The 26,767-nt window shown below is 39.2% G+C and overlaps 3 protein-coding genes across 3 annotated transcripts in view; 2 read left to right on the top strand and 1 right to left on the bottom strand.

The window, feature by feature from the left end:
• LOC116459919 (uncharacterized) overlaps positions 1-26,767 on the top strand; it is a 42,250-nt gene that overhangs the window by 15,471 nt on the left and 12 nt on the right. The window contains exon 3 of the mRNA XM_032140678.2: positions 26,402-26,767. This exon is cut by the window's right edge and continues 12 nt beyond it. Coding sequence (XP_031996569.2) covers positions 26,402-26,730 — 329 coding nt within the window. The 3' untranslated portion in view covers positions 26,731-26,767. The remainder of the gene's footprint in view (positions 1-26,401) is intronic.
• On the bottom strand, positions 18,817-19,378 carry LOC116459918 (histone H2B type 1-N). The gene has a single exon (XM_058432326.1). It carries the CDS (start codon positions 19,264-19,266, stop codon positions 18,886-18,888), a length of 381 nt encoding a protein of 126 aa, XP_058288309.1. The 5' UTR covers positions 19,267-19,378; the 3' UTR covers positions 18,817-18,885.
• Positions 19,558-23,884, top strand: LOC116459917 (histone H2A type 1-like). Its single transcript, XM_032140675.2, has one exon. The coding sequence runs from the start codon at positions 19,594-19,596 to the stop codon at positions 19,981-19,983; it is 390 nt and encodes a 129-aa protein (XP_031996566.1). The 5' UTR covers positions 19,558-19,593; the 3' UTR covers positions 19,984-23,884.

The following is a 26,767-nucleotide window of genomic DNA, read 5'->3' as shown; positions in this document are numbered from 1 at the left end:
ATCTCTAGATTACGTATAATACTTAAAACATGCAAATAACATATAAATAGTTGTTATATTGTGGTTTTTTCATATCACTTTTTTATTGTTGTTATTTTTGATGTTTTCCCCTAAATATTTGGATCCTTGGTTGGTTGAAACCATGGAAGCAGAATGCACATATACAGAAGGCTGGATGTATAACCATAGTATCTTTTGCCATTTCCTGTTTTATGACATTGGTTATATTATTTTATTTAGTATTGTTCAAACTTCAGTTATGTGAGTACCACTTTAAAAATTTTTTTCTTTTCCCTGTATTTGGATACAAGCTACACTATGTAGAAAATGAAATCAATTTATTTTAAAAGCTTTACATCACTATTCTAGTGGAAAATTTCTACCTCTGATCATAAAGAGAAGGTAACTATAAAACAGCATAAAATAAAACAATAATATTCAATTATAGTTATATGCTGTTTGCTATCTACTACTTGGAGCCTAAAAAGTGTTCTTTGTTATAAAATTGAAAAATAAAAAAGAGAGAGAGAAAAGATTAACAAGTGTTAGAGAGGCCTTAAACATCTACTAGCACCAAATTGACACTTTTCCAGCCACTTAATCAGAAAGATTTAAAGAGAATAGAAAAGAGAATGATATTCTTATTCTCTGTTCCAACATTTAAAAAAGCAAAGTTCATAAACTACTTATAAACATTTTCCATGACTTAGTGGTACTTGATACAGATCTGAGAAAACACTGGTTTCACTAATGTATTATTTATTTGAGCCACTATTGTATGCCCAACTCAAGAAATATAAAAATATATGACCTGGAGAAGCTTACATTGTGGTGGAACATTTACAAAATTATACTTACTTTTATTTCTCAAGCTTATTTTGTTGAAAGGAAAAGTAAATTATAATGACTGTTTCACAGTAACTTTCATGTATACACCTCATCCAGGTTCCAAGAACATGCTTGGAAGCAGAGACATCATCTCATAAAGTCCTTGTAAGAAAAGTGGGATTTTATTATTATCTCCATTTTGCAGACAATCAAGAGAATTACACACTCACTGAGGTATTTAAGTTACCAGGCTAGCAAATATGGAATAGGATATCGATCTCCAAGGGGCTTCCAGGGCTATGCTCCTTCCCTCTGTTTAGGCAGCTTGGTAGGTTCTTCACTAATGTCGAATATCAGAACAACCTGCTTCAGTGCCACATCCACTTTTTCTATTTTCAGTATTTTGTTATTCACATATTTATCTTGCTTATTTCCCTGTACATCTGAAAATTCATGATGTAGTTTGCTCTAATACTCTGTTAGGGACTCCTGAATGTCAGAATTTACATTATGGCTCTGCATTTAATGATCTGCCCACAAGGATTAAACCAGATGATACTTACATCTTGCTTTTGCCATATTGGGGAAAAAAATAACATTAGTCATCAGCTGCCATTTATTGAGTGTGTACTATCTTCAAGATATCATGCATTGCTTAATTTATTTTTCCAGGCCTGGGAGGTAAGTGCTAGTGGTATCTATGATCTAAGGATAAGGAGACAAAGGATTGGACATGTAGCATTATATTGTATTAATGTATTGACTGCTGTATTAGTTTGCTAGGACTGCCATAACAAGGTACCACAGACTGGGTGGCTTAAACAACAGAAATTAATTTTTTCACAGTTCTGGAAGCTGGAAGTCTGAGATCAAGGTGTTGGTTTCTTTGTTTTTTGAGACATAGCAGTGTTGGTTTCTTCTTCTTCTCCTTCCTTCTTCTCTTCTTCTCCTTCTTCTCCTCCTTTTCCTCCTCCTCCTCCTTCTTTCTTCTCTCCTTAGCTTGTAGATGGCATCTTCTCCCTGTGTCTCCAGGTCATCTTTCCTCTGTGCATGTCTGTGTTCAAATTTCCTCTTCTTATTTTATAGTTTTTAAATTTTTTTTAAGAGATGGAGTCTTAACTCCTGGTCTCAAGCTATCCTCCCACCTCACCATTCCAGAGTATTGGGATTACAGGCCTGAGTCACCATGCCTGGCCCCAAATTTCCTCTTCTTAAAAGGAAACCAGTCATACTGGATTAGGGCCTACTCTAATTACCTCGTTTTCATTTAATTGCCTCTTTAAAGATTCTATCAACACGCGGTGGCTCACGCCTGTAATCCCAACACTTTGGGAGTCCGAGGCGGGCGGATCACGAAGTCGGGAGATTGAGACCATCCTGGCTAACACGATGAAACTCCGTCTCTACTAAAAATACAAAAAATTAGCCGGGCATGGTGGCGGGCGCCTGTAATCCCAGCTACTCAGGAGGCTGAGGCAGGAGAATGGCGTGAACCCAGGAGGTGGAGCTTGCAGTGAGCCGAGATCGCGCCACTGCACTCCAGCCTGGGCGACAGAGCGAGACTCTGTCTCAAAAAAAAAAAAAAAAAAAGACTCTCTCAACAATTACGACTACATTCTGAGGTACTGGGGATTAGGACTTCATTTATTGGGGATGGGGAGGCACACAATTTAGCCCTTAATAACTGCCTTCCTACATGGACAACAGTCCACAAGAGTCAGAGATGGGTGACTCCCTTCTTTGGGCTAGGCCTAAGTTTGGTTATTTGATAATAAGCAATAAGGCAGACAAAAACAAAACAAAAACTAAGAATGAGGATATGTTAATGTTTAAACTGCTACATTTAAAAAAAATTATTGCAAATAATTAAACATTTATGTCTTTTCCACAATGAGATTTTTCAGCTCTTTACTTGAGCAGATCTAAACTGTCCACCCTCTAGGAGGGTGAGCAAAGGGGTTCTTTCTACTGGGGCTACTACTTTAGACAGAGAGTGCTCATAATTCCCTATCTAAAGTTACTTCATGTTACTTCAAAACTGCTTTCAAGACAGCGATAATGGTCAGCTGCAAGTTGGCAGACATTTTAGACAAATGACATAGAGGGCGTCCGCAGGCATTATGTGACTTATAAGTTGCAATTTTTCAATAGTCTCTTTTGAAAAAGTTTCATACAGATTTTAATGTGTCTTAATTTCAGTACAATACTCAATAGGCAGACTGCTATACATGCTTGTTTCCCACAGGAAAGGCAAAAGTTATTGTGTGATGATGATATGGTGAAATTGCTTGAGCCTCCCTCACAAAAAGAATTTGTCCAGCGTTCTCTAAGAACAGATTTCTATTTGCCTTTTATCCTAAAATTTGGAAACAAAAGGGAGAAAAACATTTTTTTAGGTCTAGAATGACATCTTATTTGCACTATTAAAACAAAACAAATACAAATGGCTAATTCTCATTTGTTTGTAAGTATTTTATTTGATGGTACAAAAGATCATGGAATCTATCCTTTCTACAGTGAAGGCCACCCACCACCACAAGCGTCATAGACTGACTCACTGATTCTCTAGGTGATATACTGAAAATACTCCCTTTCTCTGTCCATCAATTTTTTCACCCATAAAATAGGCACGGGATGATAGCAGCCTCGAAAAGTTATTGCAGGCCATCACCTTCATACATAAAATGGACTGAGATTCCCAGTTTGAGGAGTTGAACTTTTTTCTCACAGTGAATGGTATATATTTTTCAATATTTCTTAATTCCATCTTTTTTTTTTTTTTTTTTTTGAGACAGAGTCTCATTCTGCCACCCAGGCTGGAGTGCAATGGCACAATCTCGGCTCATTGCAACCTCCACCTCCTGGTTCAAGTGATTCTCCTGCCTCAGCCTCCCGAAGAGCTGAGATTACAGGTGCCCACCACCATGCCCGGCTAATTTTTGTATTTTTAGTAGAGACAGGGTTTGTCATGTTGGCCAGGCTAGTCTCGAACCCCTGACCTCAGGTGATCCGCCTGCCTTGGCTTCCCAAAGTGCTGGGATTACAGGCGTGAGCCACCACGCCTGGCCAATTCCATCAAATTACAACAGAAAAATCAAGGTCATGCCTTGTGCCTTGTAGAAGTCTATGTTCCATGGGTGCGACCACTGCCAAAGTACAACACCAGGACAGAAAGAAGCAACAATTGCATTAAAAAACATGAAGGTAGCTGAAAGAGAGAAGAATCCCTTAGAAAGGCAGGATGGTCTTCAGGGATTGGATCCAGCAAAAATAGATCACAGAATTACCCGAGGACAGAGGTGGTGAAGCCATTTCATTGCAGATGTCACTTAGTTCTCTGATGGCTTGAGAAGGATCATCTTAATGTGAAAAGTGGTGGCTATAGATAGTTCTGAAAAACAAGGCAGAAGTGAAAGTTCTTTCTGAAGTGAAAGATGTGATTGAACAGATGAGAGGTTTGATTAAAATGTCCCAGATGGTAAAGTGAATATATTTTGATGGTTCAATGTTAAGCTCTTTGGTGAGAGAAATATAGTCAAGATGAATTGCCTAGCCTTCAAGAGATTTGATTCAAATATGACATGTAGTTTCTAAGGTACCTACTATTTCTTTTACCACTAGCCTATCCTTCAAGAGATTTGATTCCAATATGACATGAACTTTTTAAGGTACTTGCTATTTCTTCTACCAATAAGGTAGTGCAATTAATGTCTGTATATTTATTTTGGACTTCACAGACACTTGAACTATAAAAGTCATTGATTTGTTTAAATTTTGAAACATGATTTCTTGATCCAACAATACATTGTTTAATCTCTTCCTCTCGTTCTATGGCTAAGTATTTATTTATATTTAATTTAGCAACTCACTTCTTTGGTGGTGATACACAACTGAACCAACATGGCAACTAATTTGCTAACTTAAACATCGTTAGTGAGAATTTGAATTATTATATGGGAAATCCATCCCCGGACCAGAGAGTATGATGGCACTGATCTATATCATTTTATACAACTGCATTTTGAAGATTTTAAGAATTGGAAGTCCTAGAATAATTTATTGATACTTTAAAACATGTTAACAAATACTATACTATTGATTCTATTTTTAGTAATTATTTTCAGTAATGGTAGACCAGACATCTTAGATCAACCCTCATGCTTAACTAGAAAACAATCTGATTGGAACTGTAGGGGAGGGAAGACTCCCTCTGCCCTCTGAGGGTTTGATAATTAAGTATATGAAATAAATTGACAGCAGGCAGATTAATAAGAGAAAGATATAAAAATTTATTTTGTGGCCAGGCATGGTGGCTCACGCCTGTAATCCCAGCACTTTGGGAGGCCAAGGCAGGCAGATCACGAGGTCAGGAGATCGAGACTATCCTAGCTAACACAGTGAAACCCCGTCTGAAATGAAAATACAAAAAAATTAGCCGGGCGTGGTGGCAGGCGCCTGTATTCACAGCTACTCAGGAGGCTGGGGCAGGAGAATGGCTTGAACCCGGGAGGCAGAGCTTGCAGTGAGCCGAGATCACGCCACTGCACTCCAGCCTGGGAGACACAGCAAGACTCCATCTCAAAAAAAAAAAAAATTTATTTTGTGCATGGAGGTATCACATGAAAAAGAAGTGAATGCCCCCAAACCCAGTGAGGTCTAGAAGCTTATATACTGTCTTCATAGGGAAGACAGGAAGGGGGATGTAGGCAATGTAGGGGAGAGGAAATTATTTTTGGGAAAGATGAATGGGCCCTCCAAAGAATAGGTGACTGTGACAAAATTTATCTTGCATAGTATCAACTTCCAGTCCCCTCTCCTGTGATACGAGTTAATCTTCCCTAGGTGATGAGATTGATGGGGAGGGGACTGATGACACTCGAGTTCCTTTTGGAGGGACAGTCTATAGGCAAATACGAGGAATTCAGAGAAAGCCCCACCTTGCATTTGCTGTTCCCTAAGTGCCCCCAGTGACATATTTTGAGGTGGCATTTTGTAAACTTCTTCAAAACTGTCAGGCAGCTATCAAGACAAGGAAGAACTACAGAGCAAGAATCTGAAAAGGAAGGAAACCCAGAGTATTTTGCAGCTGGGAAATAATAAAGGAAGGAAATCTCCACATATTATAAATGATCTTTAAGATATATATGTGAAATAAGCAAGATAGAGAAAATTGTTATGTAATACATTATTGTTTAATAGAAGGGTATTAAGAATACATACATATATGCTTATAATAAACAACAGAAGGATATATCATAACATTTAAAATTATTACTCTACGGTAAGAGAGGCTATTAGGATGAAGGAGAAAGATTTCTTTGGATATAATTTGATTTGACTTTGGGACTATGTAAAAATATTTTATGTAACGGTAGAACCAAATATTAAAAAGTCCAATCCCTAGACATCAACAGCAAAATGAAGTAAATGGATCTGTATATCTAGATCATAACATAAACGTGCAGGAAGGAATACTCCAAATACTTTGAAAAATAGTCATTTGAACATAAATGAACATTACTAGTGTGGTATATACCCTAAGGTAGCAGTTCTTGAACCTTCTGGTCTCATGACCCGGTAACACTCTTAAAAAGTAATGAAGTGATGCAGATGATAATTTGAGGATGCCTTGGGAATTAGAGTTCAGATGCCAGCAATGACAGTCATTAAAATAAAATATGCTCTCCTTAAATAACATTTCAGTGAACAAAACACCAAGGAGTTTTCCAGGGAGCTCTCTTTTGAACCTTGATCTATAGCATGTTAGGTGGTGGAGTTTTGCAATCCAAAGAATTTGTGTTTCTGTAGGTTATAACTATTGACATTTACCATATTATATAGTAAAACAAACAAATTTGGTTGATTTATTTAAAAATAATAGTAATAAACCCATTTTATGTTAGCATACATATTTTATGAAAAATAGCTATATTTTTAAAATAAAAAGAGTGACACTGTTTTACATTTTTGCAAATCTCTCTAATGTCTTGTTTAATAAAGGAAAGCTGAATTCTTTCTGCATTCAATCTCTTGCAATATAAATGTCATCTGAAAATAATAATGAAAAAGAAAAATTAGTGTCAGAATTAGTATGAAATAATATAAGCCCACAGACCCACTAAAAGGGTCTCAGGGGTCCCCAGACCACATTTTGAAAATAACTGCAATTGTTGCCATCATAGAAATCACTGTCCTTAGGACAAAAAAAAAGCAAACATTTTTTGAAAATCATTTTCTTAGTAACAATATTGTTGGTGACACTGGTGGCAGAAGCTGATGCAGATGATAATTTGAGAATGCCTTGGGAATTACAGTTTGGATTCCCAGCAATGACAGCCACTAAGATGAAATATGCTCTCCTAACATAACATTTCAGTGAGAAAAGCACCAAGGAGTTTTCCAGGGAGTTCTCTTTTGAACCTGGATCTACAGCTTGGTAGGAGGTGGAGTTTTCCGCAAGGTAAATACAATAGAACCTTACAAATGGAAGGATGGGACCCTCATGGAGAGCATGATGCTCATCTCAGACATGTAGGGCACAATGTCCTAGGAGAAGACAAATCCTAGACCACAGTGTAAGCTTCTTATTCAGCTCATCATACTGTTTGTTCCAATTGATTATCATCATGGATTGCTGGCATTTTACATGCTGAATCTATTCCAATTCACAACTGTAACTGTTCTGTTTAACTAAAATTCTCGAGTTAGCAATACTAATTATTAGTGGGGATTCTTTCAGGCTTTCTTGCCTCTCTCCTGCCCTAACTTACTTTTTATTGCTTCTCCAGACATCTGAGATTATCCTCACCTTCCATCAGCATGATGTCCTACACTCATTAGGATTTCCTATTCCCCAAAACTTGTAATTGGATCCTCTTCAAGAACTTTGGGTTCTTGACTAGACACTAAAAATTTCTACACTACGGTTTATGTTAGATTGTTTTCTGTGTGCATTGATGCACCTGGTTGACTTGTGGGACTTTTAGATGATATTTAGTGACAGATTTAAAACACTGACTTTTTTTCTTTTATTTCCTCCTCTCTCACATATCAAAGAACACTGTTTTTAGAGGATGAGTGCGTGTTACTCCTTTCACTGAATGTCCTTTATCCTTCCTAAAAAGTTTTCCTTTTTAAATCTAACTCACTTTTCTTCACGATCAAAAAGCTTCATTCTTCTCTGTCACAAAAAAAAATTCCCTTACCAAGGTTAATTTAATATATTGTGGGCTGTTAATTTAAATAATGTGTTTAAAGAACAATATTATTTAAAATTTTAGAACGCACACAATGGACTTTTATCCACGTATTATTAAAGTCACAGTAATGACTTTAACATTCTACATTGAGCTTTTAGGACAATTAATATACTCCACAGCTAATGAATGCATGTAGTTACGGTGTTTTTCTTTTGTACTTTATAGTTCTAAAGTTCTCCCAGTTTTTATTATGTGTATAGCAGTTGTTTACAAAGAAAATGAAATGGGATTTTAAATTTCTAACACTCTTACTCCAAGAGAACAACAAAATTACAAAGGTATCATTGATGTTCAGTTTATTATTATTCCATTAACTCCATTAAATATAATATGAATAATATATTGAGTGTATGTATGTATAAAGTGTGTCATTTGGCTCATGGAATATGTAGCTAAAGCATCAAAAGATTGGACATATCTGTATTCTCCATCTCGCTGCTGAGATGAGCTTCATGAGCACACAATAATGTGGCCACATATAAATACCTTAATATATACAGAATTTCTTGATATTCTACAGTTTATTTTCAAGATGTCAATTTAAAATGCTGGAAAAAATAATTAAATTATGATCAAGCTACGAAGCATTAAAATTAATATCTAGAATTATTTTTTAAAGTCCAATGTAATATTTACAATGCTATCTCCAAAATTTTAGTGCAATTATTTATATAGTTCAATATTCTTGAAACGTAATTTCACAAGAACCGACTAGTAAATGATACTAGTATACTTGGGTTATAATGTATTTTAGGTGCAACTCCACATATATATTCACATCACATGTACAAACTTCTAATATTAATTAAGGTAATTGAGATGTAAATTTACAGGTTTTTTTCTTTGAAAAGTGCAGAGACTTTAGAAGTTATAATTTCAGGACATCCTAGTTCTATGTAAAACTTGAATTTCTGCATGAATAGGCCATGTCTATACTCTCAGTTTTATATTCTGTATTAATTCTACTATTAAAGCAAACATGATATAAAACATAGCCTTAAGAAATTAAAACACACACAAAAAAATCCCTTAATATATTAATGGATACTTTTCTTCATTCTGAGCATCTGAAGAAATCCTCTGGGAAATAGTTTGTATCTATGTTTTAGTATAACATATTAAACTAAAATTATTATTTTTAAAGTAGTGTCTAATATAATATGGCTTCCAGAAATATATAGTCCATATCTATTTAGCTTTGAATGCGAGGCTTTAAGCAAAAATTCAAAGTGTCTCTCCTTTCCATATCTCAAGACCACAGCCTGAGAGACTTTTAATGGGCAACCACTAGTTTTTATCTTAGGAATATTGCAAATTAAACAAATTAGGTCACCAATATGTATCTTCATATGCAATTTGAGCAAAAAGGCAAATACCGCAGTAAGTGGTTAATTGGTCAAATAGTGTATTTTTTTGTTCGTGAGTAATAAGATGTTTTTCAGAAGTTTAGTAGCTAAATAGATAAGAAATACATAAACAACTATATATTGCCCCCACCCCCCTTTTTTTTTTTTGAGACGGAGTCTCGCTTTGTCCCCCAGGCTGGAGTGCAATGGCGAGATCTCAGCTCACTGCAAGCTCCACCTCCCAGGTTCAAGTGATTCTCTTGCCTCAGCCTCCCGAGTAGCTGGGGTTACAGGCATGCACCACCACACCTGGCTAATTTTGTATTTTTAGTAGAGACGTGGTTTCTCCATGTTGGTCAAGCTGGTCTCAAACTCCCGACCTCAGGTGATCCGCCCGCCTTGGCCTCACAAAGCGCTGCGATTACAGGTGTGAGCCACTGTGTCCAGCCTATATTGCCTTTTAATTCTTGTTTTTTACAATGATGGCAATCCATAATGTTATTTAATTGTTGTTTAATCCTTTCATAAGAATGTTATTCTAGTTTTTCTGGTAATTGAAAAGAGAGCTCTGAAAACTTCCATAGACTTACCTATAAATCTGTTATTGTTTTGATTTCATATCACTTTTAAAGATTGTGTACATTTTGTTTTGTTTTGTTTTTTAAGTAATGTGGTCCAGCTAGTCACCCAGGCTGAAATGCAGTGGGGCCATCCTAGCTTACTGCAGCCTTGAACTTCTGGGCTCAAGCTATCTTCCTACTCCAGCCTCCCAAGTAGCTGGGACTATAGACATGAGGCACCCTCCTAGCTTCACTTTTAAAGGTTTTAAAATCTAATCTTTCTCTGGTTTTAGCTTGCTTAATACAAAATTCAATTATGTTCTATAGGAAAAATTTCCTCTACTTTGGGATCTTGGCAGTGATCCTCCTAGCAATGGTGATGGGCAAAAACAAAAGGCTTTTGATTTTGTTGAAATGTGTTTGATAGGCTACATTAAAGCCACAGCACAAAGAAACCTTGTAGAGCAAAGGAATAAAGAAATTATTGATGAAACTCTGAATCCTGGAAGGAAACTCAAAGATCATCTTACTAAACCCTACCTTTATTTACACTTGAAGGAATGGAAACCAAGAAGTATTTGTGAAAAGCATGTTGTCACACCAGAACCCAGATTGCTGGGATTCCTGTCCAAAGTGTGTCTGTGTGTGTGTGTTTCTGTGTGTGTGTGTGTGTGTGAAAGAGAGAGAGAGTAGGAGAAAAAGCAGGAGGAGGGGAAGGAGAAAAGGGAAAGAGAAAGCACAATTCTCTCATTCCATATATGTATTGAGTGCCTACTATATGTCAGGGATACACCAATAAATGATATGGATTGTAACACATATTTACTTTTGTAAATGAGCAATTCTATTATAAAAGATAAATATGCTTTTAGTTAGTAAAATGTAGGCAAAAATGCTTAAGATGTTTTAAGTAGACATAAGTAGTTAGTAAATAGAGCATATGTTGTTAAATATAGATATAAGGGATGGAAGGGTCAAAAGATACCTAATGTTCATGAGGAACAAAATATACAAAAGGAGCCACACATTCAGAATTCACAGATAATATGAGACATCAAAGCACTAACTCATTATTCATGAGGCCTTGAGTCAGCCACACATTGGAGACACCATAAGTGCTCTACTTCAGAAACAAAAATGAAATCCATGGCTCTTCAACCAACTAATTGGTTGGGTCCAGGCATATATATCTCTTTGTCTATCCCACAGGCTGATTCAGCAATGTAAGAGAGATCAGATATATGGAAACTGCTCACACTTGATTCAGATAGTGTGGTTCTTCCAATTCACTTACACACTAAACCATTAACTTGCTCTTCTTTTTCCCTTTACTGCTTGTTATGTTTTTTAATGAAGCTGTGATTTGAGCATTTCACTGTATAGTCTGCAAACCTATTTGTGCTGTGTCCTCTGGGAGAGCTTGCATGGGACCATACTTGGAGCCTACCAGGGCATCAAGGTAATTTCTCACATGGTACCAATAAGGACCCCCTATCATAACAAAATTGTGGAAGAGTCACCTTTAGACAGCAACTTGCAGCAAGTGAGGGACAAATGATGGAAGTGTGTTCCAGTCAGAGGTAAAATAAAGTAGAGGGGCTCACAGGGACACAATGCTCAGCAGTTTGAGGAACATCAAGGGGGCCAGGGTAGCTAGAGTAGAGGAAACAAGTGAGACAGCCCTAGGAGTTGAGGCCAAATACATCACTGGGGCCAGAGTATGCAAAACCTCATAGGGCAAGGTAAGGGCTTTGGAAGTTTCTGAGTCAAGGAGCAGGTAATCTGATCGAAACTTTTAGAAGGCTTTCAGGATGCTGAGGGGAGCACAGACTGGAGAGGCACAGAGATAGGAGCAGGTACACCAGGTAGAAGCTATGTAATAACCAGGAGAGAGGAGGTGGGTGCAGAGTAGGTCAGCACTGGCAATGGAAAGTAAAGGGCTCCCATTATGGATTACTTATCCCTAGATTACTGCCAAAGGAGTCTTCTTTCCTAGTCTTATTACTCTGTTCATTTCTGCCCAATTAAAACCTCCAAATGTCACTTTTTTTTCTTGTTAAAAACACTCTTCTTTTTTTTTTTTTTTGAGACGAATCTCTCTCTGTTGCCCAGGCTGGAGTGCAGTGGCGCAATCTCAGCTCACTGCAAGTTCCGCCTTCTGGGTTCACACCATTCTCCTGCCTCAGCCTCCCGAGTAGCTGGGACTACAGGTGCCCACCACCACACCCAGCTAATTTTTTGTATTTTTAGTAGAGACAAGGTTTCACTTTGTTAGCCAGGATGGCCTCAATCTCCTGACCTCGTGATCCGCCCACCTCGGCCTCCCAAAGCGTTGGGATTACAGGCGTGAGCCACCGCGCCCAGCAAAAACATTTTTCAAAACAATGCTTTCCTTTCCACACAAATGAATCTAAACTAATCAGCCTGGGCACTGTGTTTCTTGAGCCCTGGAAGATGGTATCTGTTTTGTTGAAGAATTTGCCCATTCTGTCCCATCTCTCTGACTTAGGACACACCACACTAAATCCTGATATATAAATTGTATATATCATTAAGGCTTCTTTAGTTGTCCTTTAGGATGTATGTCCTTTAGGACAGTGACCATGTTCTTTTGTATTGACTGTTTCTCCAAGGACACATTCAATGATAATCAATGTGGAGGACTCCCGAGTTAATGATCCTTTGCCATCACAGGCTGTCCACCTCTTCTCAGCATCAAGACCCTCTGCTTATGAGGGTTCTCGTAGAGCAGTACTGGTTCTTAGGGAGCATTCGGGAAATTAAATAAGTTGGGACTTTATTGTTTTTGTTGCTGGTTTTTTTTTGTTTTTTTTTTTTGCTGTCCCGGTGATTGGGAAAGGGCACACTACTGACATTTACGGAAGGACCAGGGATGCTAGATGTCCTGTGAAGAAGCCTCAACTCATGCATGACTTCCAGGTATCTCAAAATCAATCCGAAGGTGAAAAACCTGATTATTTGAGGCTAAAACAGAATTCCTTTTACACATAAGCATGAAATGTCTGTGTGTGTGCATAGTTTAATGTGCACTGAATTTTCCAAGAATGCAATCACTTTACAAATTAAGAGAAGACTGCATTTTATTGTGTTCAAATGTCACTCAGCATTACTGGCCTTTTCAAAAAGAAAAAAATCATATTACTGAGAGTAATGTCCCTTGTGGTATTTGAGTTACCTGAGTCAGCTGGTTTGGTCCTGTTGCATTCAGGATAGTTCCATACAGAGCTAGAACATCCAACTACTTCATTTTGTTTTCTAGTATAGGGCCCAAGCATTTATAGGTTGAAAGTATCATCTTTATTATTAAAAGACCATCCCTTATTTAGCTTTTAAATCATATTAAGTTGCTTTAGCAATTTTTGAAAAATTAAGTTAAATAGTATTACCTAAGAATTTAATTTCAGGCTGTAAAAAGGACCATAAAAATATTAGACATAAAAAGGGAGCCTAGGCCTGACAGGTGTGAGAACCACTGCTTTTTATATATTCTCATTTGTAAGCCCTGTTTAATGAGCTACACAAGCACCAACCTCACAGAAGGTCAATAAATAGAGGTTACAACCCTCACTGCTACTCCAAATGGTTGCACCAGGACCTGACTATATGATTTCAAAGCCTGAGTTGCTGCCCTTGTGCCTTGGGATTTTAAGGCTCTTCCCAAATTAATATGCTTAGAAACCCAGTGTTTTCTTACAGTTTTTCTTAATGTCTCCATCAAAAATAATTCCTTTTCTCTAGTATAATTATAGAACTATGGCTGAGGCACTTCTTTTATTTTTCCTTATATCAGTGGGAATTCTTACTGTCAGGGGATGAGGTTATTTGTTCTCACAGTCTATCCCTATTGTTCTTTCCATTTTCTGACCCTCAATAAAACCTTGTTAAGTTTCGTCACTCACATTTACCAACTCCCTAGAGATACTTATGTGCGTGTTCAACTCTGGAAATTGATAGAAGTTTTTTTTTCCTTCCTAGATGGAATCTTGCTCTGCCACCCAGGCTGGAGTGCGGTGGTGCAATCTTGGCTCACTGCAACCTCCACCTCCCGGGTTCAAGCAATTCTCCTGCCTCAGCCTCCCGAGTACCTGGGATTACAGGTGCACGCCACAATGCCTGGCTAATTTTTGTATTTTTAGTAGAGATGGGGTTTCACCATATTGGCCAGGCTGTTCTTGAACTCCTGACCTCAGGTGATCCACCCACCTCAGCCTCCCACAGTGCTGGGATTACAGGCATGAGCCGCCACACCTGGACAGACATTTTTATCATTATTCAAGTATGGAAAAATTTTCTCCTGTTTTTTAGTACCACGCATCTGCTTTACCTCATGCAGTCTCCCAACCTTTATGATTTGGTGACAGTATCAGAAAAGGAGAGGCTCTGAAATACAAGTTAAAAGGAATTGGGAAATGAATAAATTGGCCATCTGCAGAAGTAATAGATATTTGAGATGGTTTAGAAATGGATGGATGATTAAATTCACACCATGTTTTCCACATCACGTAATAGGAAATAGACCTCAGATAAGTTGTGATCACATTAATTTAACATGCCCTTTATCAGGCAATGTTTGCTGTAATGAAATAAACAAAAAAATAAAAATAAAAATAAATAAAAAAGGGAGCATGTCCAGTACTATGTCATAACTGAAGAATGGTAGACTGCATGAAATCTATAAATGAGTGAAAAAGAATTAGGCTTTGTCAGTATGTTTCTTGCAATCTCCATGGAAGGGAGTACTCTGTTTCCAATGAGGAAAATATAAATTTTTCTAGTCTGGCAAAAGACCATTTATTCAGGTAAATAGTTGTTTTTTCAAGACATAGCTGTAAAAAAAAAAAAAAAAAAAAAAAAAGTCCTTTAGGACCAGATACTCTCATATAATTCTATGTTCCAATCTGTTCCTTTTTGCCCTATAAATTGTTCTTCAGAAAAAAAAAACAAAAACATATATATATAGACAAAAAGTTATTTGGGGCAAAACATGAATCATGTGCTTTCTTGAAGCTACCATATAAAAGTTCCAGTGTAAAGCACTAACGTGACATCCTGGTTTGGATTAGCTCTAATCAATTCCCCAAGGCTGATTAGCAATGTCATAAATTAATCAAGATTGTTTCAGCAACAGAGGGTACCATGCTTGGCTACCAGGTGCAAATAACTTGAAAGATCTGTCTTTGAGTCCTAATTTCTCTTTATCTCTCTGTTTTAGAAATTTTAACCTTCTTAATAACTGAGAGTAATGGGCCTGATATGTGAACTTTGTAAAGAAGTGTTCAATTTTTTTCTGAATGCTTCTCTCCATTCTCCACACAGATTTTAGCCACCCCACACACAATATTCTTCTAGACATCTTCTTCCCTGCTAACAATTCCAAGTTATTCAAGTAGTCCCTGATGGCCCAAACTTCATATAGACATATAGATGCAGAAATATAGACATCTATCTATATTCTCTGTATGTTTAATAAGGAGTCACTTCACTATTCTTTATTCTGGCCTGGAGAATGTGTTTAGGTATCTTAATCCTTCTAAATCCGCTTCTCACTTTCTCTTCTGGATTTTAACTACAGATTCCTCCATTCCATAAAACAAACCAATATCAGAATTTCCTGCTGATTATCTGTATTAATGGAGAGGCTCAAAGGCACCTGTGCTATGAAAAGTTGTGATGAAAAAACTCAAATGTATGATGAATTTACTGTCCTCAAGTATTTTGGTGTGAAATGGTGGGAGGAGAGGAGATACATAAATGCAAAAAGTATAATCTCTGTTCTAACAGAGAGAGGAGTATACACACATACACATACATAACATATATACAAAATACACATATACCTACACACACACAGCCTCCAGAGAGATGTTACAAAGATTTTGTGGGAAGTTAAGTAGAGATTTATAAGAGCTAGAGGAGCTAAAGGAAGACAGAGATCAGCTAGGCTCTAATACAGAGGGCTTCAGAGAGTGAGACTTGTGGCCCTCTGTGAGTGAGTCTCTGTGAGACTTGTGTTAACTTTGGAGGATAAGTTAGGATTTAGATAGATAGAGAAGCAGGGAGAAAGAACATTTAATTAAATGGGTTTCGTGAAGTCTGAATTGTATCAATTCTGTGCCAAATGCAGATTCAATACATCAAATAATGTAAAGAAACCAACTGTAATGAAGCACCATCAAGATCCTCCAAGCACTTCCTAGGAATCAGGATTTTTGGTCTAGGGTCTTTAGCCTACAGATTGAGAAGCAAGGGTACCTGGAGATTGGTTGCTGACTCTTAATTTTAGCCAAAATCTTGAGCTTTCTGAATTCATGGGCCTTCTTAATATCTCTGTGAATCTTCTTTTTCTCTTCCTTAAGAGAGGAGAAGGAATGAATAATATTTAGAAAATGAATAATATTTACAGAAACACTATTAAGTTTGAGTTTCTCACCTATAAGTTTTCCTTTATGACAAACTATGTGATACTTGTAACTTGTTTTTACACAGGGGTTTTTTTCCTATTATATTTTCCAGTATAGTATTTGATACACAAATTTAATATATGTAACATATATTTAAAGTGTAAATCAGGCTGGGCATGGTGGCTCATGCCTGTAATACTAGCACTTTGGGAGGCCGAGGCGGGTGGATCATGAGGTCAGGAGTTCGAGACCAGCCTGGCCAACATGGTGAAACCCCATCTCTACTAAAGATACAAAAAATTAGCTGGGCATGGTGGCGGGCTCCTGTAAACCCAGCTACTCGGGAGGCTGAGGCAGGAGAATCGCTTGAACCTGGGAGGCGAGGGTTGTAGTGAGCCGAGATCATGCCACTGCACTCCAGCCTGGGCGACACGGTGAGACTCCATCTCAAAAAAATAAAAATAAAAATAAAGTTTAAATCAAATTATATCAAAACCCATGATAAAACATCTAACCCAAAACTGGAATATTGACGACAACTTGTATTTACCTCTGTGTTTTTCCCCATCCCATGTCTTGCCTTTATCACTAAGATAGCCACTGCCAGGTATTTAAAAAACTCTCTTAAAAGTTTTCATTATCACACACTTCTGTATACTTATTCTGTCTATATACACTTCAACAATGTATAAGTTGGTTTTATTTTAATTTTATTTATTTATTTATTTATTTATTTATTTATTTATTTATTTATTTATTTTAAGAGGTAGGGTCTCACCATGTTGCCCAGGCTGGTCTTGAACTCCTGAGCTTAAGCAATCCTCCCATCTCAGCCTCCCAAAGTGCTAGGATTACAGGCATGAGCCCCCATGCCCAGCCATGGTTTTACTTCTGAGTTTTAAAAAATGTTATTATATATGAACCTTCTGAGACTTATGTTTCTAAAATTCAACCAGGTACTGTGTGTACCTCAATAAATGCATTATTTTGACCATGAACATGTAGTTGCCTCTAGTATTTTTATCTATTAAAAATAGCATTTTTTCCATTCTCATATGTCTCCTGTTGCCTGTGTGCAAAATATTCTCTCACGTAAACAGCTAGGAATCAAATAGTTGGGTCACTGGAGTATACTTACTGGATAAAAAATATTATCAAAAACGCTCAGCAAATACAATTTGATGTGGAAGAATTCCCACACTGATTCTTGGCAAAGACCAAAATACTTTTAAATATGCCACTCCTAAGTGTTTAAAATGAAGACACTCATTTTGATTTCCTGAGTTGGGGGTGGGGGAAAACAATGGAGAACAGCCCTTGTCCTCCTCTATTTTTTTTTTCTTTTAAAATTTCTTCCACTTACTAGAGATACAGTAAATGCAAGTGACACAGATAAGAAAACATGGAGAAGACCCTAATAGAAAAAGTAGGGAATAGAAACTATGTTCATAAATAGGAATTCCACACAAGATAATTATGGGAATGAGTAAAACAGCAAGATTCCTCCAAAAAACCCGCACTGCCAAGAATTTTCCCAATTAGAACACTCACCAGAGAAAACGGTGGCCAAGTTTCAAACTGCCCGCGCAGTGTCCGGATTGGCCATTAACATCAACTCGGCCCGATTGACGTGTACGGTGCTGTAAACTGGGTTCAAATTTTTTTCTACTGCATTTCTATCTTAATATTTAGCAAATCCAAACGGGGGACAAGGGAGGAGTAACAGCACCACTCTCAAAACAAACAAGTTAAGTCGATTTGTACGTTTCTGTGTGTGCCAACTGCTTCATTACTAAAGTACACATGAAGTTTAGGGACAGAGCACCGGAAGCACTGTGGATATTTTACCAGTTGACACTTAAATATTATATTTTCTTTGGGGTCAACAGGAATTGAATTTTCCTTTTACTAGGTTTGTCTGATGATAAACCTGATCCTTCTTCAGATATAAAATTGTCTCAAGCGTTGCTGCAATATGCAGTACACTGCAGTGCTAATTAATTTTTCTTTTTCTTTCTTTTTTGAGACAGTTTCGCTCTTATTGCCCAGGATGGAGTGCAATGGCCCGACCTCGGCTCACTGCAACCTCCACCTCCCGGGTTCAAGCGATTCTCCTGCCTCAGCTTCCCGAGTAGCTGGGATTACAGGCGTCCGCCACCACGCCCAGCCAATTTTTTTGTATTTTTAGTAGAGACGGGGTTTCACCATGTTGGCCAGGCTTGTCTCGAACTTCTAACCTCAGGTGAGCCACCCGCTTCGGCTTCCCAGAGTGCTGGGATTAGAGGCTTAAGCCAAAATTAGTTTCTAACAAGGCTAAAGTAAAGAATCTTGGAAATCGTCTTTGTAGCAATTAAGAAATACCTGCTGTAAGAACAGTGAGTGCCAGTTCTCTTTGGGAAGACTGGGTGGCTCTGAAAAGAGCCTTTGGGGTGTGGGCCGAGACTGACCGAACGTTCGGCGGTGGGTGGGCTCACTTGGAGCTGGTGTACTTGGTGACGGCCTTGGTGCCCTCCGACACCGCGTGCTTGGCCAGCTCCCCGGGGAGCAGCAGGCGCACGGCCGTCTGGATCTCCCTGGAGGTGATGGTCGAGCGTTTGTTGTAATGCGCCAGGCGGGAAGCCTCGCCGGCGATGCGCTCGAAGATGTCATTGACGAAGGAGTTCATGATGCCCATGGCCTTGGACGAGATACCGGTGTCGGGATGGACCTGCTTCAGCACCTTGTACACGTACACAGAGTAGCTCTCCTTGCGGCTGCGCTTGCGCTTCTTGCCATCCTTCTTCTGGGCCTTTGTCACTGCCTTCTTGGAGCCTTTCTTCGGGGCAGGAGCAGACTTTGAGGGCTCAGGCATGGCTGGGAGTAACTGCCGGAAAATTGCAAAAATAAAAACTGGAAGAAAGACGGTAGCTCTGTCAACCTACCGCTTATTCACTGCTTCTTAACGCAAGTGGGGCAGAGAGTGAAGTTGTGCGTTTAACTAGTGGTGAGTCCTGGAAACGTATATTAACTTTGTCCAATCAAAATAAGTGTTTTTAAAAACCACAATCCCATTGGTTAAAGAGAAACTGTAATGTTAGCCAATAGCACGGCTTAGTTTTCATGCCTGTGTTGACTATAAGTAGCGGAGCTTTAGCGTTACGTCAGTCTCAGGAATGCTACTGATTGAGACTTTTTCGTCATGTCGGGACGTGGCAAGCAGGGCAGCAAAGCTCTCGCCAAGGCTAAGACCCGCTCTTCTAGGGCGGATCTTCAGTTCCCAGTGGGCCGACTGCACCGACTGCTCCACAAGGGCAACTGTGCTGAGCGGGTCGGTGCCGGAACTCCGGTGTACCTGGCGGCGGTGCTGGAGTACCTAACCGCCGAGATCCTGGAACTGGCTGGCAACGCGGCCCGCGACAACAAGAAGACCCGCATCATCCCGCGCCACTTGCAGCTGGCCATCCGCAACGACGAGCTCAACAAGCTGCTTGGTAAAGTGACCATCGCCCAGGGTGGTGTCCTGCCCAATATCCAGGCCGTGCTGCTGCCTAAGAAAACTGAGAGCCACCACAAGGCCAAGGGCAAGTAGCGGGTCTGGAGCAGCTCATTATTCATACCTCGGTCCAAACCAAAGAGGTTCTTTTTAGAGCCACCTACTTTTTCACCAAGTAGAGCTGTGTTCAACAGTTTTATCCGATAGGCGAGTCATTTTGCAATGGCACTGGCATGCTGTATAGAGATGAAGCAAAACCAAACGGCTTTTACACCACGTTGTTTTGAGATAGAAAGTAGACATTGAAATGTTCACGGTACATCAAGAAATTTAGGCGCGGCAGCTCGCGCCTGCAATACAGCTGAGACAATAAGGAAAAGTGAGGCAAGAGAATAACAAAGGGAGCTGAAAGTTGGTTAGAGGGCAGAATAAGTAAAAGCAAAGGGCAGAAGTAAGGTAGATGCGCGGGTGAACAAGAAGCGAGATAACAAGCAGTGAACCTTTTGCAGCCGAAACAAGAGATGACGTGAGCAAGGACCTCGTGGCCGGCAAGATCTGGAAAAAACTAGTTTAAGAGGCAGCTCTTCAGAGATGGGCATGCGTATTAGAGAGGAAAAGTATCCTTAACAAAAGCCCGTATGATAATCAGCTACTTAAGGTTCATGCATATGGGCTACATATCATGCATATATTTAAGATTATGAGCTAGAGGCACAAGCCACAGAGGACAAAGTAAGTAACAAACCTATCAATAAAAGGGCAAATGCTGGCTATGGATTAGGCAGCACTGGGAACAGAAAAAAAAACACGCACACATAAAATGACTGAAACTACAGCAAGCTGACGCTGATCTCATCTCGCAGAGGTCAGTCCGCTCTCCCCCCCACCCCTCCCCCCGAGAATGTAATACTCTGCTTACTGAACTTTTGCTGCTTTGCTTTGCTATCTGTGTGTGTCGTCCAATTTGTACCGGGCACGAAGAGCCTGGAACTGCTTGGCACCATCCGGTAACACAACGGCTTTGAGAAGCCGAGGCGGAAGGACCGCTAGAGCCTTGGAGTTCGAAGCCAGGCTGATCTTTACAAAAGCAAAATAACTAACCGTGCCTGGCGTCTCATAGCCTGTAGTCCTAGCTACTCGGGAGGCTGAGACCAGAAGGATCACTTGAGCCCAGGAGTTCGAGGCTGCAATGAGCTATGATTGCACCACTGCAGTCCAGCTTGTGTGACAGAGCAAGAGTGTTTCAAATGAACCTAGTGTCAGATACTTACTTTCTGTATTACAGAGGACTGAAAGCTAGCTAAATAATACTTTTCAGTGTACCTGGGTTCCAGAGATATAATTGGTAAACTAACCTTTGCTCCTTGCTTGGGCTTTTAGTTTATACTTCATAAGACCATGGAGGCAAACTTTGGGTATCTGACCCTTCTGCAGAATTTAGGACCCCGTGTGTGTTTGGCCTACCTATTCGAGTTCAATTGAATCTTTCTGAGCATCTGTGGTGTGCCAGGCACTCTCCTAAATGGGAATACAATATTAATCCAGATACATAAAGTCTATATCCAAAAGGAGCTTCAAGTTGGCTTGGTCAAAGAATACATGTCGTAATGGACTGTTTATATAAATGATGGGAGAAAGCCTTGGGGTTAGGGTGTGAGATTACTTTAGAACGTGTTATTTAAAAACAGTATGAATCAAGGACATTGTAAGTCAGGTTTTCTTATATATCATGGTCATATAGTCCTATTCCTGTCAGTTTTTCCTGCTTCCTTTCTTTCACCAAGATCACTCCTTTCCTTCTCAGATCACCAAGTCCTCCTAGCTAGAGAGGGCCTTCTATTCCTCTCCACCTAAACTTATATAAGCTGCTGTTTTCCTCTTAAAGACATGTTAATGAAAATGAATTTCTACAGGATCTCTAGTCCATTGAAATACATTAATTTTTGAGTCTCCACACATTTTTATTTCCTAGATTTAAGTCTTAATTGCAGTCACATACAACTAGTATTTTTTGGAATAAAACAGCAATCAAAAAAATCATAAATATTACATTGTTTAAAAAAATTTATGAATATTTGATGTTGAGGACTCAATCCTGATTTCAATGAATTAATTCATTTGTTCCCTTTTCAAATGTCATCTGCGTTATTTATGTGTATAAATTTTCAATAATCGTTTCTGTTACAACCATCAATATAAAGTAAATGATACAGCTCCATAGAAGGCCTGTCAGATTTTTGAAATTAAAATAAGTTTTTAAATAAAATATGCTGTACGATCATTGAAGTTGATGATAAAATTATTCCATTGTTTCTGTTTCTCCCAAGAATCACCATCTAATCATGAAAGCTAGCTAAGTAATATTTTTCACAGTTCGTGAGTTCCAGAAGTAAAATTCTTTAAGCTAAACAGCTTGTAAAGTAACTTTTGCTTTATAATTATTATAATTTTTGGTGTTATTTATGCAAACTCAAATCAAGGTACTCATAATCAAAACACTGACAAATGCAAACTTATGTATTAAGCAAAATAAAATATACAAGTGTGATATATCATTGTTTATAATTCCACATACACATATAAAGGAAAATGGAGGAGCTGTTAAATGAGTAGCTTTACAGTAAGTAAACTAGAGGAGGCAACCTAAAGATCAGAGGGATCCAAAGGGCGAGGAGCAATTAGGAAGATTTATAGTGCCTTATCACTTCCTGGTATTATATCATCTGTGAAATATTGAATTAAATGAATGTCCTTACTGATTTGATGCCCTCTGAAGGTTTGTTGAAAAATCAGACATGAGGTAGATTAATAGAAAAAAAGGCAGACAAATTTACAATGTGCATGGGGAGAATCAGAGTGATTGCCCACCCCAGAACGTGGTTCAGAGTTTATATACCATCCTTAAAAAACAGTTTGAGGGAGGGAGAAGAGGAATTCATTTGAGGGGATTGCTAGGAAGAATGAATGGATCAGGGAAAAGAAATTAAACTTGTACCTTATCTTGTGAAATGAGCTGTTCAGGTGTGATTACATTTGTCATACAGGGTCTCATTTTTGGTGAGTCCAGATAACAGGCAGACAAAGGTTGGGGAGCAGGAGAAGGTCAAAGAGACTTTGAGGCTTCTGCAGTTCAGCTTGTCACCATGCCATAGTTTGGAGTATTGGTTTCTGAGCCCTGGCATTGACAATATGTACTAAAAATAAATATTTGTTATTTAAATTAGCTACTTAATGTGTTATGAATAATTCGATTAATTTATGATGTATTAACATTTGAAGTATAATATAAACATAAAATATTTGTAAATTAGTTGTAAAGAAAAAAATTACTTATATTAAATACAGGTTGGCATTCTGCTCGATATTTTATGTACATTATCTCCATTTTTTTTTTTAATTTTTTTGTTTTTTAGATGAAGGTCTTGTGATGTTGCCCAGGCTGATCTCTGACTCCTGAGCTTGCACAGTCCTCCCGCTCCTGAACTCATGCAATCCCCCCACCTCAGCCTCCAGAGTAGCTGGGACTACAGGCAGGCCACTGAGACTGGCCTCCATTAATTCTTACACTACCTCAAAGAGGTAAATACTGTAGGGGCTAAGGGAAGTTTCACAGATAATCAACTGACAAAAGGCAGAATAATGGGAGAAATGGCATAGAAATTTAATAGTGTGCACAAGGGAGCATTACAAAGTGATTACCCCAGTCCCTAAAGGCGTACAAAAGCTTATGTAACTTTTTTCATAGGGGAAGGAGGAGATGGGAAAGGTAGACAATTCCTTTGAGGGGCAATAAAGGATTGTTATGGAGAATAAATGGACCACAGAAAGAAATTAGCTTGTAAATAACTGTCTTCATTATTTATTGATTTTGAGATGGGGTCTTACTCCGTCACCAAGGCTGTCACCCACGCTGGAGTGCAGTGGCACAGTCTCCACTCACTGTAACCTCCACCTCTGGGATTCAAGTGATCCTCCTACCTCAGGCTCCCTAGTAGCTGCGACCACAGGCATGCACCACTACACCTGGCTAATTTTTTTTTTTTTTTTTTTGAGACGGAGTTTCACTCTTATTGCCCAGATTGGAGTGCAATGGTGCAATCTCAGCTCACTGCAACCTTCGCCTCCCAGGTTCAAGTGATTCTCCTGCCTCAGCCTTCCAAGTAGCTGGGATTACAGGCATGCAACACCAACTGGCTAATTTTTTGTATATTTTGTAGAGTCCGGGATTCGCCATGTTGGCCAGGCTGGTCTCGAACTCCTGAGCTCAAGGGATCCACCTGCCTCGACCTCCCACAGTGCTGGGATTACAGGGAGGAGCCACAGCACCTAGTATGTCTTGGTAATTTAAATGAGACCCAGAGGCAGACATTATCTTGAAAAATCTGTATTCAGTCTTCTTTTCTGCAATAATGAAATAACAGGGAGGGGACAGAAGGCAATTCTGTTACTTTTGGTAAGAAATTTTCTTGGTCCGATTAGGAAATGTCAGAGTCCCTTCGCATGTATGGGAAAGAGAAGACGAGGTTAGAGGGGCTTTGATTCTGAAGCTTATTTCTGAAGCCTTTCAATGTTCAAAAGCACTCAGCATGCCCAAGAACCACATTCTGGGGAATCATTCTGCACCCCAACAGTACCGTCACTATCCTATTCTAACTTTGTAGATGAGCAAAGATTTAAAAAGAATAAACAAGTCACCTCGTGTCTGGTCGGTAACAAGTCAGCTTGAGTGTGATAGGTAAACATTTAATCTAAAACCAAAGTTTTCTAATTCCAGAGTTTCAGCTCTTAACCACTTCCTAAACAAAGAATTGAATACTAAGAGATTATATTGGAATAGTTATAGGAGTTTTATAATTTTTATTGATGTTAAAACAATTTCAGAGTGGCCGGGCGCAGTGGCTCAAGCCTGTAATCCCAGCACTTTGGGAGGCCGAGGCATGTGGATCACGAGGTCAGGAGTTGGAGACTAGCCTGGCCAACACGGTGAAACCCCGTCTCTAGTAAAGATACAAAAAAATTAGCTGGGCGTGGTGGTGAGTGCCTGTAATCCCAGCTACTCGGGGGAGGCCGAGGTGGGAGAATCGCTTGAACCTGGGAGGTGGAGGTTGCAGTGAGCCAAGATCGGGCCATTGCACTCCAGCCTGAGCGAAAGGGCGAGACACTGTCTCCACCAAAAAAAAAAAATTCAGAGTATAACCCTGTATTTATTAATAAGAAAGAAAATCAAATATACGGAATCAAAGTTGCTCCATAATGGTTGATAACAAATCTTTAGTTGGGTCATATAAAAGTGTCTTTTTAAAAACCTACAAGCGTCCAAGCGAAGTGGCTCACACCTGTAATCCCAGCACTTTGGGAGGCTGAGGCGGGCAGATCACGATGTCAAGAGATCAAGACCATCCTGTCCAACATGGTGAAACCTGGTCTCTACGAAAAATACAAAAAATTAGCTGGGCGTGGTGGCGCATGCCTGTAGTCCGCGCTAATTCGGATGGTTGAGGCATGAGAATGGCTTGAACCCGGGAGGCGGAAGTTGCAGTGAGCCGAGATTGCACCACTGCACTCCAGCCCGACGACAGAGCGAGACTCCATCCAAAAAAAAAAAAAAACACCCCCACACAAAACCTACAAACACCAATTTTCTAGTTATAAGAACTTGTTTTAAGGGTTTTAATTCTATTCCAATTAAGTTCTAAGGCTAACGCAATTATCAAAATCTCGAAGAGATTTTATTCAAACTTCACAAAAGGTCTCTAAAGTTGTCCAGAAACCTTGGTGAAACAGATTAGGAAATTTGGAAAGGAAATAATGAGGAGACCCGCAGTACCAAATCATGAGACCTCTAATACAATTTTAAATATTAATAAAAATTTAAATTTTGGTGTAATAAAAAAATCATAAATTTCAATATTGGTCCCAAGTATAGAAAAAAAGTAAATTTATGTTGAATGTGGAAAACATTATTTTTAAAATACAGCCGATTAAAAAATTGCTGGGGAACTGATTAAAACTATTGATAATTCCTAAGAAACATAGACACTAAAAAATCACTTCTATCTCTTTAATAGAAATTGATTAAACTATAATCAATACAAGGCGGTTACAAAACTCCATATACAACACTGTATACATTTTCTTGGAAAAATATGTGCAACTGCTCTGCAAAATGCATTATTAACTAGCCTGTGTGATGGGATAACAGATTGTAGTTTCTTAATTTCTTGTCCTTTCTTGTATTTCCCACAGTACTGATGTATATCTTCTGCATTCAAAAGCAATTTTTTAAAGCCTTATAACGTGGTAACAAAATACTTTGCGCATTACAAAATTCAGAACACGGAAACAAGAAGCTCGCTTTTTTTTTTTTTCCCTATTTCGGTTTGACCCTTTAGATTTCCCCTCCCCCACCGGGGCGGGACTTCTCGCCGACTTCTTTCAGGTTCTCAGTTCGGTCCGCCAACTGTCGTATAAAGGCGCTGCCTCAGGCCAAAGTCCTCACAAGGCGTTGTGTGAGACTTTGTCTTGCTCATCATGTCTGGCCGCGGCAAAGGCGGGAAGGGTCTGGGCAAAGGCGGTGCTAAGCGCCACCGTAAGGTGCTGCGCGACAATATCCAGGGCATCACCAAGCCAGCCATCCGGCGCCTTGCTCGTCGCGGCGGTGTGAAGCGCATCTCTGGCCTCATCTACGAGGAAACCCGCGGGGTGCTGAAGGTGTTCCTGGAGAACGTGATCCGGGACGCCGTCACCTATACAGAGCACGCCAAGCGCAAGACGGTCACCGCCATGGATGTGGTCTACGCGCTCAAGCGCCAGGGCCGCACCCTCTACGGTTTCGGCGGTTGAACGTCCTTTTCTATCAATAAAAGGCCCTTTTCAGGGC

Source organism: Hylobates moloch, unplaced genomic scaffold (assembly GCF_009828535.3).
Source record: "Hylobates moloch isolate HMO894 unplaced genomic scaffold, HMol_V3 SCAFFOLD_20, whole genome shotgun sequence".
Classification (NCBI taxonomy): domain Eukaryota; kingdom Metazoa; phylum Chordata; class Mammalia; order Primates; family Hylobatidae; genus Hylobates; species Hylobates moloch.
The sequence above is the reverse complement of the archived record's forward strand: the minus strand, read 5'-3'. Positions and strand labels throughout refer to the sequence as shown.

Bases quoted from the DNA above. Each gene is read 5' to 3' on its own strand.
- LOC116459918 (XM_058432326.1), bottom strand. From the start codon at position 19,266: ATGCCTGAGCCCTCAAAGTCTGCTCCTGCCCCGAAGAAAGGCTCCAAG.
- LOC116459917 (XM_032140675.2), top strand. From the start codon at position 19,594: ATGTCGGGACGTGGCAAGCAGGGCAGCAAAGCTCTCGCCAAGGCTAAG.